This window comes from Poecile atricapillus, chromosome 2, assembly GCF_030490865.1.
Source record: "Poecile atricapillus isolate bPoeAtr1 chromosome 2, bPoeAtr1.hap1, whole genome shotgun sequence".
Lineage (NCBI taxonomy): Eukaryota > Metazoa > Chordata > Aves > Passeriformes > Paridae > Poecile > Poecile atricapillus.
The window spans coordinates 119,732,574-119,745,664 of record NC_081250.1 but is presented as its reverse complement, the minus strand read 5'-3'; the positions used below and the strand labels follow the sequence as shown (position 1 = coordinate 119,745,664).

The 13,091-nt window shown below is 40.6% G+C and overlaps 1 protein-coding gene across 2 annotated transcripts in view; it reads left to right on the top strand.

Annotated features, from left to right (window-relative positions):
• The first annotated feature begins 669 nt into the window (after positions 1-669).
• Positions 670-13,091, top strand: part of ARFGEF1 (ADP ribosylation factor guanine nucleotide exchange factor 1) — an 84,642-nt gene continuing 72,220 nt past the window's right edge. For both annotated transcript variants that reach the window (XM_058831823.1, XM_058831822.1), the window contains exon 1: positions 670-1,155. In XM_058831823.1, the coding sequence (XP_058687806.1) occupies positions 1,032-1,155 (124 nt within the window). In that variant the 5' untranslated portion in view covers positions 670-1,031. The remainder of the gene's footprint in view (positions 1,156-13,091) is intronic.

Here is a 13,091-nt window from a genome sequence, read left to right as displayed (position 1 = left end):
ACGTGCAGAAACTGGGAAGGAACGCGAGCCGACAGCGCTTTAGTTAGAGGAGGCAGGCGACAGAGGAAGAGCACCGCGCGTACTCGCAGGGACAGCGCTCCTCGGCGCCCGAGGGGAGGTGCGGGCAGCACTACAGGACCAGGAGGGGAGGGGCTGAGGGAGCGCCCCGGGGAGCCCGGGCACCTCCCACGTCCCAACGCGCTTCTCCCGTCCGTTCTCCGTCCCTCAGTGCCGGGGGCCGCCCTCCTCTCGGAACCCCGTGAGCCGGAACCCCGGGCGTTTCTTGTCAGGGAGGGTGGCGGCCGTGGAAGGAGGGCAGCTCCTCTCCGAGGGAGGCCCTTGCCCCAGCCTCGGCGAAGCCCGCCCTTCAGGGGCAGGTGGCGCATCCTGGGGGAACCTTCCTCCTCCTCCGTCTCCTCCTCCACCTCCTAGCGCTGGTGGCCCGGAAGGGAAGCCCTGCCCCTCCTCCTCATCCAGCTCCCAGGTGGCAGCGGCCATCTCCGTGCGTCCCTGTTCGCTGCCTCCCGCCGCTCCGCTCCACCTGTAGCGCGGCCGCGGGGCGGGCAGAAGACGAGTGCCTCCCGCTTCCCTTCGCCCGCCCTGCCTCCCGGGACACGGCCGCCGCTTCCTCCCGCTCCGGCTGCGGCCCTGACGTCGCTTCCTTCCAACATGGCGAGGGCAGGTTGTTGCTGCGGCCGCCGCCGCCGGTGCTGATGGAGGCGGGCGCGGACCGGGGGCGGCTCGGGGACTGACGGGCGCCGTCCGCGCACACACGCATCGGGGGCGGGAGGAGAAGGGAGGAAAAGGCTTCGTCTTCCCTCAGCCGCGGGGGCTGGCTGTCGGCGCCGCCCGGGCCCACCCCAGCCTCCCCCGGGGGAGCCGCCGAGCGGGTGTCGGGACGCCCTGCGAGGGAGCCCTTCCCCCGCGGCCGCCGCGGCCCCTGGCAGCGCTCCCGCTGGGAGAGGCCGGTGCCCCGCTCTCACTTCCCCGCTCCACCCTCCTCCTCCTCCTCTCACGGCTCGATCGCGCCCATGTATGAAGGGAAGAAGACGAAAAACATGTTTCTGACCCGGGCCCTGGAGAAGATCCTGGCCGACAAGGAGGTGAAGAAGGCGCATCACTCCCAGCTGCGCAAAGCCTGCGAGGTGGCACTAGGTGAGGCGCAGCCCGGGCGGGCAGGGAAGGGGCGGCCAGAGGTCGGGGCCCGCTTTGCCTGTGCGTGTTTGTGTTGCGGGGAGGCTGTGGGGCTTCTGGGGGATTGAGGCAGAGGGGCTGCCCAGCAGGGAAGGGCCGTGAGCGGTGGGGTCTCGGGCTGAGCCGTGGCACAGGTTTGGGTCGTGCAGCACAGTTCCCCGGAGGTGTGGGTGCCCTGGGCTGCGGGCGAGCATCGCCCCTCGCCGGGAGCGGCTCCGTGCTGACAGCAGTGGCGAGGGCGCTGCGGCGCCTGTCGGGCTCTCCTCCTCCTTCCCTCCTCCTCCCCGCTCGCAGGATGAATAGGCAGACACGGAGCTGAGCTGAGCTGACCTGGAAGCAGACGGCCGGCGGGGAGGGAGCAGGTGACAGGCAGTGGTGAGGGAGGAGGGAAGGGTGAGGAAGAGGGGGTGGCGGAGAGCGAGAGACAATGACACCAGGCCGTGTCTGGAGCTGGTGGCCCTTAGGAGCCGGGAGGAGAGCTGGAGAAGGGAGAGGGATGGTCCGGGAGATGTGCGAGGGAGAGCCTTAGGCGAGTCGATCCTGGTGGAGAAACAGCTGATGGGGAAGAGAGCTTCCTTCATGCATGGCAGAGCTGGAGCGGCCACGGATGATAGCAGAGTCACAGAGTTGTTAGGGTTGGAAGGGACCTCTGGAGATCATCTAGTCCAACCCCCATGGTGTTGGATTCCCAAGATGTGGGGACGTTTGCCTGCTTCGGGCCGAAGGAGGGGTGTTGGGTTTGTAGTGCAGCTGTGTCAGCGCCGCCTCATCTGGAAGTGTCAGGGAAGTACCGGTGCTGGATAGTACAAAGCACATGTAGGCATCCAATTACAGGCAGCTTGAAAAGACGACTTGGGCTTCACGATTCTGACATGATGAGTACAGGCGGGGCTTGAACCTATGTTGCAAAATACTGACATATTTACCGAAAGACCTGTTCCATTTAAGTAATATGTAAATGCATTATGTCCCTCCCTTTCTAGTGTAATTGTTTCTGTTTTGGAGATAATTATCTTGATTTTGTGCAGCAATAATATCTGTTTAAATGGATTTGTTTGAAGAGAGAACACTGAATTGAAACTTGGTTGTTTTAAAAATGAACATAAGTAATTCAAAGTTGTTATTTCGTCATTCTACTAATTCGTATGTTAGTGCTTACTTGAAAAAAAAAAAACCACAGTCCTTTTCTTGATTTCTTTGTGAAAGATCCTGACAGAGGGAAGGGCAGAAATAACCATACTTGGGCTATTTATTTTCTTCTTAATTAAAATCGATGAGAAACAGGTTTTTTCTTACATTTTTCATATATCACTAGAATGGTTAACAATAATCTTATGATTTATGCAGATGAGAATAAATTGATAACCCTTTGGCCCTTCTGTTGACTTCAGACTGTGCATTCAAGTTAGAAATAAAACAGAAAAATGTTTTTTTTACTGTAAACTGAATTTCTATCCAGTCTGTATGTCATCCAGAGAATTAGACACTGATACTAATCTTGTGTTTCTGTGGTACTTTATTTCAGTAGGTTGATCTATCTTAAGTATCATCGAGATGCCCCCAAGCATGGCTCCATTGTATTCCAGAGATTATAAAGCAAGCCCTCTAGAAAGTACGGTCTGCCTCTTGTGTCATGTACGCCGATTTGTGTGAGGAGACCTTCAAACACACATCCCAGTGGTTTCTGTCCTCAAGCTTCATTGCATCCCTCTCCTGTGGATGAGATTGGGGCTTAAATAGGAAAGCAATGTGATGTGGGTGTAAAAACCATTAAGGCAGGAAAGAAGAAATGCAAGGTTGCGTGTACTGCCTTATGTATTTACAGGGGATTCATGAACTTGAAAGAAATCAGACATGCTGTTAACTACTATAGAGACTTATTGAATTATTTTTTTTTTTGTTACAGCACAACAAAATACAGTTGGTGATTGTAAATTTAGCATGGCCCATTGTCTGGTTTTGTGCATGATGAGAAGTGACAATATGTAACTCCTGAGTAGAGCAATGGTGACATCTGTCTATAAGAAAATTTTTGGAGAAAAGTGCATATCATCAATATTTTACATACAGTACAATCAGCTGTAAAGCTGAGCTATGATTTTTGGAGCAGTATTTGAAATAGGATGCAGGTGTTGTGCTCTGTCCGTTTGACTCCTCATCTGCTGAGGCTACTCTTCAGCTGGACACTTCTTTGCCACCTTAAGCAAGGGGTATGGACTTCTTACTCCTGAGATACTGCTTTACTTTGAAGAGCAGCAACATCAATGATAAAACATTAGTAAAACTGTAATTTAGAGTTGAATTTAATTCGGTGCTAAAATTGGCAAAGTCTGACTTGACAGTTTTATTGGATTTTTTAAATGGTAGTTAAATAAAAAGTAGCTTTTAAAAATTATGGCAGTACTTCCATGTCCCTAAATCCATATCTCCGTATCTTTCAAATCAACATTTTTTTTTTAGTCTAAATATTTAATTGATTAGTCTTCACTGAAGTTATGTGTTCTCCATTAAGATTTTTTTGCCAACTGTATGACTGTAGTAAAATGTTGCTTTTTATTTACTACTACTAATAGGTCAGATATTCTAACTAGTAGGTGTTACTAGTGCAGGCTTTTTTTGTTTCATTCTCTAAAGCCACCACTTACATTGTTTTATATTGTTTGTGTAAAATGATCTGCTATTGAAGTATTTGATAAATGAGCAATGATCAGAAATACAGTATCCCTGTATAACAGGCAAACTAATAGCTCTGCTTTTCAGATTGAATTTAACAAGCAGTATTTTAAGAACCTTTAGTGCTCTCCCTGTCATTTTTAATCGCCATATATTTTCTTACAAATCCATTGCATTCCGTTGAGATGATTCCATTATCTATTTTAAATTTGTGAATCTTAGGGAGAAAAACCTTGCAACATTCCAGACTGTGGCTGTTTGACTTCTAAACAGGTGTTAAAATGAGGTCCTTCTAATCTGATCATTTTTCTGGTGATTAGAAGATAAGAAAACAAAATATGAATTAAGTATTGCAACCTGAATTATAGATGTTCTGTGGCTTTTTAGCAGGGATGAAATTAAGCCTGATACTTGTAGGATCCCATATTTGACAATTCACCAGGTTGTGTCTGGGTTTATACAGAACAGTTGAGTTTAATTTAACTTTGTCCATTTTGGAGAGGTTTTCTCTCTATGTGGAAAACATAAGATTTCTTTAGTCACCTAGTGAAGTACAGCTAATTTAGAATTTGTATCATTTACTTTCATAGCAACAAGTCTTAATCTATGTAAAGAGCGAGTCCTTGAAATTGTCTGCTTGCAGAAAGCATCAGGCAGCAAGCTGTCGGAAGGATTAGAAGCTCCTTTTCCAGTGAGTTACCTCCACTGCTGTTTCTGTATTTCTTTTCAGCCATGCTACAGTGGAAACCTTACTGTAAACATACTGTGTTTGCATAAATGATGAAAGGTCCTGAGAGGGGGGAAAGTCCTCATCTGAACAAAAACTGTTAGTGCTTCCTGTCAAAATCTGGAGCATGGATTTTTCTTCCTGAAAAGGTGGTTTCAGAGCACTGAGCTGGGCAAACCAGAATGCCCTGCTTGTATAATCTCTGCTAGTTCAACTGCAAATCAGGAGTCAAACAACTCTTCCACAAAACTCCAAATCACAAGTAATACGAAATTACATGGATATGTCCCTAGTATGTACTTCAAAGAAAAATGTGCATGTGCTGCCTGAAGTTCTGGAACTACCAACTGAAGAGGGCCAAAACTTAGTGCTGCTTGTATGGTTTATTTTAGTCTGTTATGCAAGGATCCTGCTGGATGATGTAGGTCTCATGCAGTGTGAAAGTAGCGTCTCTGTTTCGTTTGTACTGCCTTTAAGTGTATGTGTAGGATGATGGAGCAGTGGGCTATAGTTAAGCACTTAGTTTCTCTGAAAATGAGTAATGCTTGGATTAGAACTAACCCACAGGTGTGAAGGTTCATCTATGTCCTTACCTGTGCACATCTGCAAATGACCTCTCACCTACTTAGGTTTTTCTGTCTCCCTTTTTACCTTTCCTGGGTTCATCTTGTATCCTTTGCATACACTAGCAATCAGCAATCGTGATACATGAGTGTGATTAACAGGTATTTAATACAGAAAGTGTGTATGTGTTGGAAACTCTAGGTGCATTGGAAAATACCTTCCTACCCTATAATGAACAGTTAAAAATGCATTTTGAAGACCATTATTGTGTTAGTGCACTGAAGTTAATTTTACTTGAGAAGTTGTGGATAAGCTAAATTCCTCTTTGTATTTTAGATAGTGCTGTTCTTGGAAGGCTGCCTTCTATTTTTCATGAAAACTAATTGCCCTTTTTTAGAAACTGAAGGTCAGAATTTTTGGAGACTTTTCTATGCTAGGTACAAAGAGATTGGTATTGCAGTATTATTATGTGTTGTCTTCATGTGCTATAGGCATTTTTTTTTCCACAATACACAAGTCACTTGTCCATAAAAAAATTGTTTCTGGTTGTAGTTGTCCTTCTGAAACACTTATTTTTAAACGAGGAAGAGAAATGGAGATTTCATGTAGTAAAAACCAAGATGTATGTTTTGGTATTTTTGAAAAACCAAAACCCCTGAAAATTGCAGCTGCCCTTCCCTGCTTTTGCTTGCTTTACTGAGTTTCAACTTTAACTAGCAAGCTTTCTGTGTGGTTAAAATCTCATCTTCTTCTGCAAAGATTTAAGACTTGGCTTGGTAACAGTAAGGTTTGGTTGGCCCTATAAACTGTTTTCCAGGTTGTCTTCAGCGTTTTATATGTAAGGTGCTGTTCATGTAGAATTTCTGGGCCTAATTTAAGGAAGGTTGTGTGTTTTTAAATATTTTGTTGTTTCAAATGTAATCAGATCTTGGCTGTGCAAAATGGCAGTGCTGGTGAGATTTAATCTCTTGAGAAAGGGGATGGTTGGCAGGGTATATGTAAAAACTTTTCTAGAAAACAGGATGGATTGTATCTGGGTCAGAAAAATGTTAATGGAGAGTGAATATCAAATACGTGGATTTTGTCTTGGCAGTTAAAAATGGTATGTGTTTTAGGTAACTGGCTTTATCCTGTAATACATGTTCAGTTAAAACCTGTAATATTTTGAAAGTTTAAATGCTGATTTTCACAATCTTTTAAAATTTAATCTTGAAAGACTTGAACATATCTTTGTGACACAGGACAGCTTTTAAATACCTGTGTTCTGCTGCATATTTTAGAGCCTTAATTAGAATTTTGAAGCTTAAAATGAGAAGTTTGTTGCCTTGTGACCAGAATGCATCTATTTCTTGTAAGAACTATTTTTACTGTCTTGTGGGGTTTTAGTCTAGTTGATTTTTCTTCCTATACCTTTTTCCAGTGAATAACTGCTGTGATTGTAATCTTTTCCTTTTTTCTCTTGGTTCTTGTTTCCAGCTAACCACTGTGTCATTCATTCAGGATGACAACTGTCTGTTCTTGTGTGTCTTCATATACAAATGAAAAAATTTAGCTCAGCAGTGGATATCAGTTGTACATTCCAGACTTTTTCTAGAGTCCTTCAGAGAGCAGTCAGTATTGAGGTAGTATTTTGATAAGATTTTCTAAATATTTAAACTTGTGCAGTTGTCTGGAAGGATTTTGGTGTTTATGGGTGTTTTATAAAGATGGAAGCATCAAACATTGGTGTTCTAGTCAGTCTCTTCTGTTCTTGTCAAACATCCTAGGTGAAATCACAGACTTACAAAGTCTAGTAGGGCTTGACTCTTTGGGGGGCACCTAGCTGTCAGTTTGGGGGTTTTATTAGTGTTGATACTTTAATCAGGTTGCTGATTAGTTTGTACTTAAAATGAATGCTGCCAGGAGCGTGGGAAGCAAGACCTGCGAACTTGCCCATGAGTCGTCTTCTATTCTGCAACAGCCAGTGGTAGATCAGTGATTCATATAGGCAGGGGAAAAAAGTTTTGGGTTTTCTGTATCCAGCTGGAAAGCTTTCCTGTGTGATGTGTAAATTGGTGGCTTGCAGGGAGAAAATATTCTGGTCTGTGAAAGACAGCTACTGTCAGTGGAGCTGTATAGGCTGAAGGGACTTGGGAAACAGCTCTGCAGATTTCAGGGGAGGGAGATACCATAGAAATAGAACTTAGTAAGAAGTTTGATCGTTTTTATCTGTAAAAGAGGCAGGCCTTTGCTGTGTGTTAAAAAGACAAAAATAATGTGTAGTAGCTGTGCTGGTCAGATGCATACAGACCAAGAAGTATTTTGTGCGTAGTTCACAGCTGGCCTGTAATTCTTTCCCATGAGTAGAAGAAACTAGAGTAGAAGAAACTATAGTAGAAGAAACTAGGCAAAACAGACCTTTAAGAAAAATCACATACAAGAGGTCTCCAAACAACCAGGGAAAACATAAAATGCTTCTGTGGGATTTTATAGAAAGGGAATATTGTACAAGGGTAAGTAACAAATGGTAGCTGTTGTTTCTATGAAAATCACTTCATGTGGAAACCTAAAATGAAGAAAACGTAAAACCCCAAACCTACCAAACACCACCACCACCCCCTGCCCCCAGCCTATATAATTTATGGATACTGCAATGAAATGCAGAGGATTGTTTTAAAAAAAAAAAAATGTTTTGAGCGATAAATTGGATGATGCTTGTTATATGGTGTTTTCCATTTTCAGTATAAATGTAGAGAGACACTAAAAATAGATCAGTCAAGCCCCAAGAGTTTGAAATACCTGGCACAATTCCCTTATTGATTTCTAATCAATCTTGAGACACTGAGAAAATTCCAAAGGACTGGAAGACATCTGCTACTGGGCCAGCATTGTTACAAGGATGACCTAGGTAATTACTGGTGTATTGGCTTAATGTTGATCCCAGGCAAAGTAGTGGAGTGACTGATACATATGTCAGTGAGAACGAAATTGGCAATCAGCAAGGATTTGAGAAAGATTTTAACATAATTTTTAAAAAAGGCAGGTCCTCTACCAGTTTTAAAGTTTGGGGGTAGATTATAAGGCATTTTCACCACTTATTATTCTGTAACTCTTTATGTTCTTCAGTTCTTAACTTTAAATGATTAGAAGTAAAAATTGCCAAACTGGTAAAAAAATGGTTGACAACATGTCATTTGAATTGATAAATACTAGCAAATTTTGGTGTGAGGGGTTATTTTTTAATTTTTGGTTGGTTAGTTTGGTTTTTCATGTTGCTTCTTTCCAGTCTACCCTTGGTCTTAGCTTTTAGCTATTCTTCTTGGTGTTGGAGATTTTGCTTGGGTTTCCCCAGGTGTTTCTGAGTTTGGTGGTGTTTGCTGGTTTTCTTTAATTTGAAGTTTTAAATGTATTAGTAGATTATGAAATTTCAGTTGGGAAGCAGGAACTTCTTTTAAAATAACTAGAAGTCTTGAGGAAGCTGAGCTCGTTAAGGTGCTGTGATTAAGAACAGCTGAAAAGCTTGAATAGGGAATATAGAGGTTGTTCTAACTCCATACCTTACACAACTTAGAACTGTTTTGTCATGCATGGATGGATTTTTTTGTCTTAAATCCATGCTTTTTATTTTAGAATTGTATAGACAGTTTAATAGCATAACTATATTTTTCCAAAACCAAAGGTAATCTTTTAATAAGACATTTATGGCATGAGGGCATGATTGCTTTGGCCTTTTTTCCTTTTGTTTTTTTTTTTCTTCCTTTCTTTTATGACTTTCAGAAGGTTTGATTTTGGTTTTTTTTGCTGTCCCTCTGTTTCTGATACTCTTTCATGTATACTCATGTGGTGCAAGATTACATAGTTATTGATGTTATGCTCTTTATTGTTTTTGTTCAAATGGTTTATGTGTGCTGTTCAGTGCTCTACAGGTTTTTTTTCATGTATCTCATGTTAGAAAAATTATATTTTAAAGATAATTGAAGTTACTTGCTCTTCAGACAAATGGGTTTATTCAAGTTCTCTTTTTTGTCTACTCAAACAGAGAGGGAGATAAATTTCAAGAAAATGATCCATTAATAATACCAATTCTGTACATACTGCCTTTAGCACTTGCTGTTCTAATAATCTCAACAGGCTTTGTAATGTTATTCCTACTTTGCAGTTAAAAATAAAAGTGTAGTTAGGTTTGTAAATATTTCACATGAAGATGTTTTAGCCAGTGCTGGATCCAGGAGTGTTTTACTCCTTTTTTTTTTTTTTTTTTTTTTTTTTCCCCCACTTGAAGTGACTCCAAGGTATGGATTTGCACTGCAGTCGGTTTGAATGACCAATGTGCTTCAATGTTGCAATGTGCAGCTTTGCAGTTTGGGAGAAGTGAGGGAGGAGTTATTTTTAGACTTTGAGATAAAACTCTTCAGGTTTACTGAAGATATTAGACAGCATTTTATACTACTGTCTTAAGCTGTCCAGTTGAATAGTATGAAGTAGACTTTCAGAGTTCCAGATATGTAAATTAAAAGTAAATAGTGTGCCACTGGTATGATTTCTTTGGTAGATTCCCATCATATTTTAGTTTTCAAACTGTGCTGCAAATTGACACAGATATACTTGCAAGAGCAGTGCACTTTTAATGCAGGTTGTAAGAATAAACTAAGGGGAATGCCCTTCCAAGTGAAGATATTTTTTGCAAAGGTGTGGTTCTGTTGTGTGTAAAACTAACACTGCTGCATGCCTGGGAAGTGACCTTGCAGGTGTTAATGGTGTGTATAGAGGTCTGGGTGGTACTGTTACCTGGATTGGGAGTGCAGCAGCCAACATAAAGTCAGAGTTCTTTCTGCAACTCAGGAAAGCTGGAAAAGGCAGCTTGTCTTGCTTAATTTTGCTGATGTACTGTGATGTGTGCAAGAATACTGGCATGGGTCTTGTGTGGAGTGTAGGAGAGTGGATAGGAATAAATTAACCTTTGTTTTCATTATTCTGAAATGGAAACAGAACTTTATAACCTTAAGTAAAATTGCTGGAATAGACAGCTGCATTTGCATTGAAGTTTGAAAGCTGTATAAAAACTAAGTGTCTGAGAAGTGTGATTAAAATTTTCTTCACCTGCATCAAAATGAGACACTTGGATGTTCTCCATTTGTAATATAAGACATGAAACCTGATTTTGTATGATTATGCATATAAATAGGTCTTAAATGCATAAAAATTTTGCTGCAAAGATAAATAGTTTGCTTCTTTAAAATTGTACCTAACACTAGGATATATAGTCTGTAGTGGTTAGTGGTGTTTGGACAAGCTTCAGGTTTGTATCTTGGCTCCTTTTCTCCTCCTCTCTGCTCCTAAGTTTGACCTCCCATCCTTCAGAATGGGAGAACAAAATCCATGTTCAAATTATTAACAGCCTTTTTATATTGAAGGAAAGGCAGCACTTGGACCATTCTTTCTGTTCACCTTATCACAGGAAAGCTGAAGCTGCTGTTTGCTTGATTGCTGTCCAGGCCTTCAGTGATGAGCTTGAGGCAGGTGGCAATTTCTTTGACTGACTGCTGCACTTTGTAACAGTTTTTATTTAACAGTAATTGCTTATACTTTCTCCTTCACTGATCATGTGCCTCTCATACTTGTTCTTTAAGATCACTTTAGGACACATGGTTAAAAAAACTGTATATTTAACTGTATTGTTAAATAAAAAGAATGTGCGTAGTCAATGCAAGTACATTTTTTCATAATACTGTATTTAGAACTAGGAATCCAGTGAACATGAAACTCCATGCCTGAAATTCTTCACAGCTTCATAAGCACTGGTAAAAGAAGCACTTTCTTGTAGCATGGTTGGCAGCATGAGTTAGGGTTAATAATACTTGAGTAGAGTTAATAATACTGTGTAGTGGTAGCCTTTTAAGTAGCCTTCCACTTGCTGCCTTAAAGGCATCTGAGAAAAGGAAGAATAATTGTCATATGTGTAATTGTCTTAATTTATGTGGGCTGAACTTGTAAAAAAAATTATTGGGTGTAAATAAAAGAGAGAACATGGAAAATTAAGATTTCATTATATTAATAATTACTGTGTATGTGCTGTACTGAAGATAGACACTGGTGGAGCTTTCAATAATATTCATCATATTCTTACTTCTTATGTTCTTTCAAATATCTTAGTCTGATCTACTTCCTATATCAGCACTTCATGAAGAAGTCAGGACTTCAGTAACAGTATGGTCATCTTGAATTCTTCATTTAAAAGAGCTCACATTGGGATGTCTCATTTAAAATTTGAGCTTTCTAATACAAGTTCAAATTTTTGTTTGGTGAAAATTACGAACTTCATATGGTTGTAACCTTTTTGGTGGACATACCACAGACATAAAAATAAACTTAAGTCCATACTTTATTGTTACCTTTTTTTGTTTCCTCTGTCACCTCTAACTATGAGTTGTGAATTTTGTAAGCAATCATTAACTTGTAGTCTTCTGGCTATCATCTTGTAGCTGGAAAAGATAATGATATTCTTATAATTCAGAGCTACAGTAGGAGGGAAATGGCTTAGCGCTCTTTTAATTAGAAGGTTACAAGTAGTAAATTCATGTATAGACTTTCATGTGACCTTTAAAGTTTTAGTGTCTGAAATGAGTAAGAGTCTTGCAGTGTCATATGTTTTGTTGCTTTTGAAGTTACTGTAGTGAGAAGGCTACTTAATGGGAGTGGTTTTGTTGCAATTTCTCTCGGTATCATGAACTTAAAATTACCTTCTATTTGAGTCTGAAATAAAGGTTAGTAATCTTCAACTTTTAAATTTCCATTTAAGCTACCCATTTCCAACAGGAAAAAAAATAATTGCGCTCAAATATCTACTGCAAGGTTAAAAATAAAATGTAGATTTTTCCTATATTACGAAGGAATCTTTTAATTTGATTCTTAAAACTTGACACTGCACAAGACCTTACTGCCCTTAGTTGTATCTTGTTTTTGACAAATCACAGTTCTGGTCATTTGACAGAACAGAAATAGACCTCATAAACATTGAAAATGTTACAGCAGATGATTGTCCATGTTGTCAGGAGGATAATTAAAAGGCCTGAAGGTTCCCTTTTTACAAGATGTAGGAGGAGTTACTGCCCATAGTTTGATCAGCTTTAAATTTGGATTTTGTTAAAAAAATATTCTAGTAGTCAAAATAAATACCTATCTTGAGATGAAGATGCTCACATGACTGGCTTAGAATAATAATTTTGTTTCAGTATTTCTTTTATTCCATGAGTTTGATCTGTATGTATATTGCAGCTATTTAATATGTTGTATACTAATGTTTATGGAGGGCAAAGCGGAGGTGTAATTACTTTTATTGCCTTGGGTAAACTGTGAAAGTTCTGTGTGATAGTAGTTTGTGGTAGCTGGCTATACGTGAAAAAAGTATGGAATAAGGAGGCATCATCACTGCTTTGCATGTTTTCTTACTCCTGAAAGAAAAATTTAAAAGAAAAAGGAATGTTCAAAGGATCATGTTGCATGACAAAGTCTGCTGAAGAGGTGGGCTGTGTGAAGAGGGGACACGTAGCTTTTGTTCACACTGCCAAATGATCCAGAAACAAGACTGAGAATATAATGACAGTCTTGTTCAGCAGCAGCAGCCTGTCTTTGCCAGAGTAAATACAAAGCATTAGTAAAACATTTATTTCAGTCTTCATTTGTCACCAACCAAGCAAACGTCAAATAGAGCACAGTAGAAAATAATAGAAGTCTCAAGAAATAGTTTCATCAATAGGTAACTCTCTCAAAAAGGAATATATGCTTGCTTATATATGAATACCAGTTTTTAAAAATAGTCAGCTGAGAACGTATTAGTGGTTTTAAAATGAGGCTGTTGTCTTAGGCCAGGAATGAGAAGGGATGATTTGTGGAAAGTTCTTAATTATGAAGGTAGGAATGTTTAATTTGCTGTACTTGACAGAAAGCTAAGTCA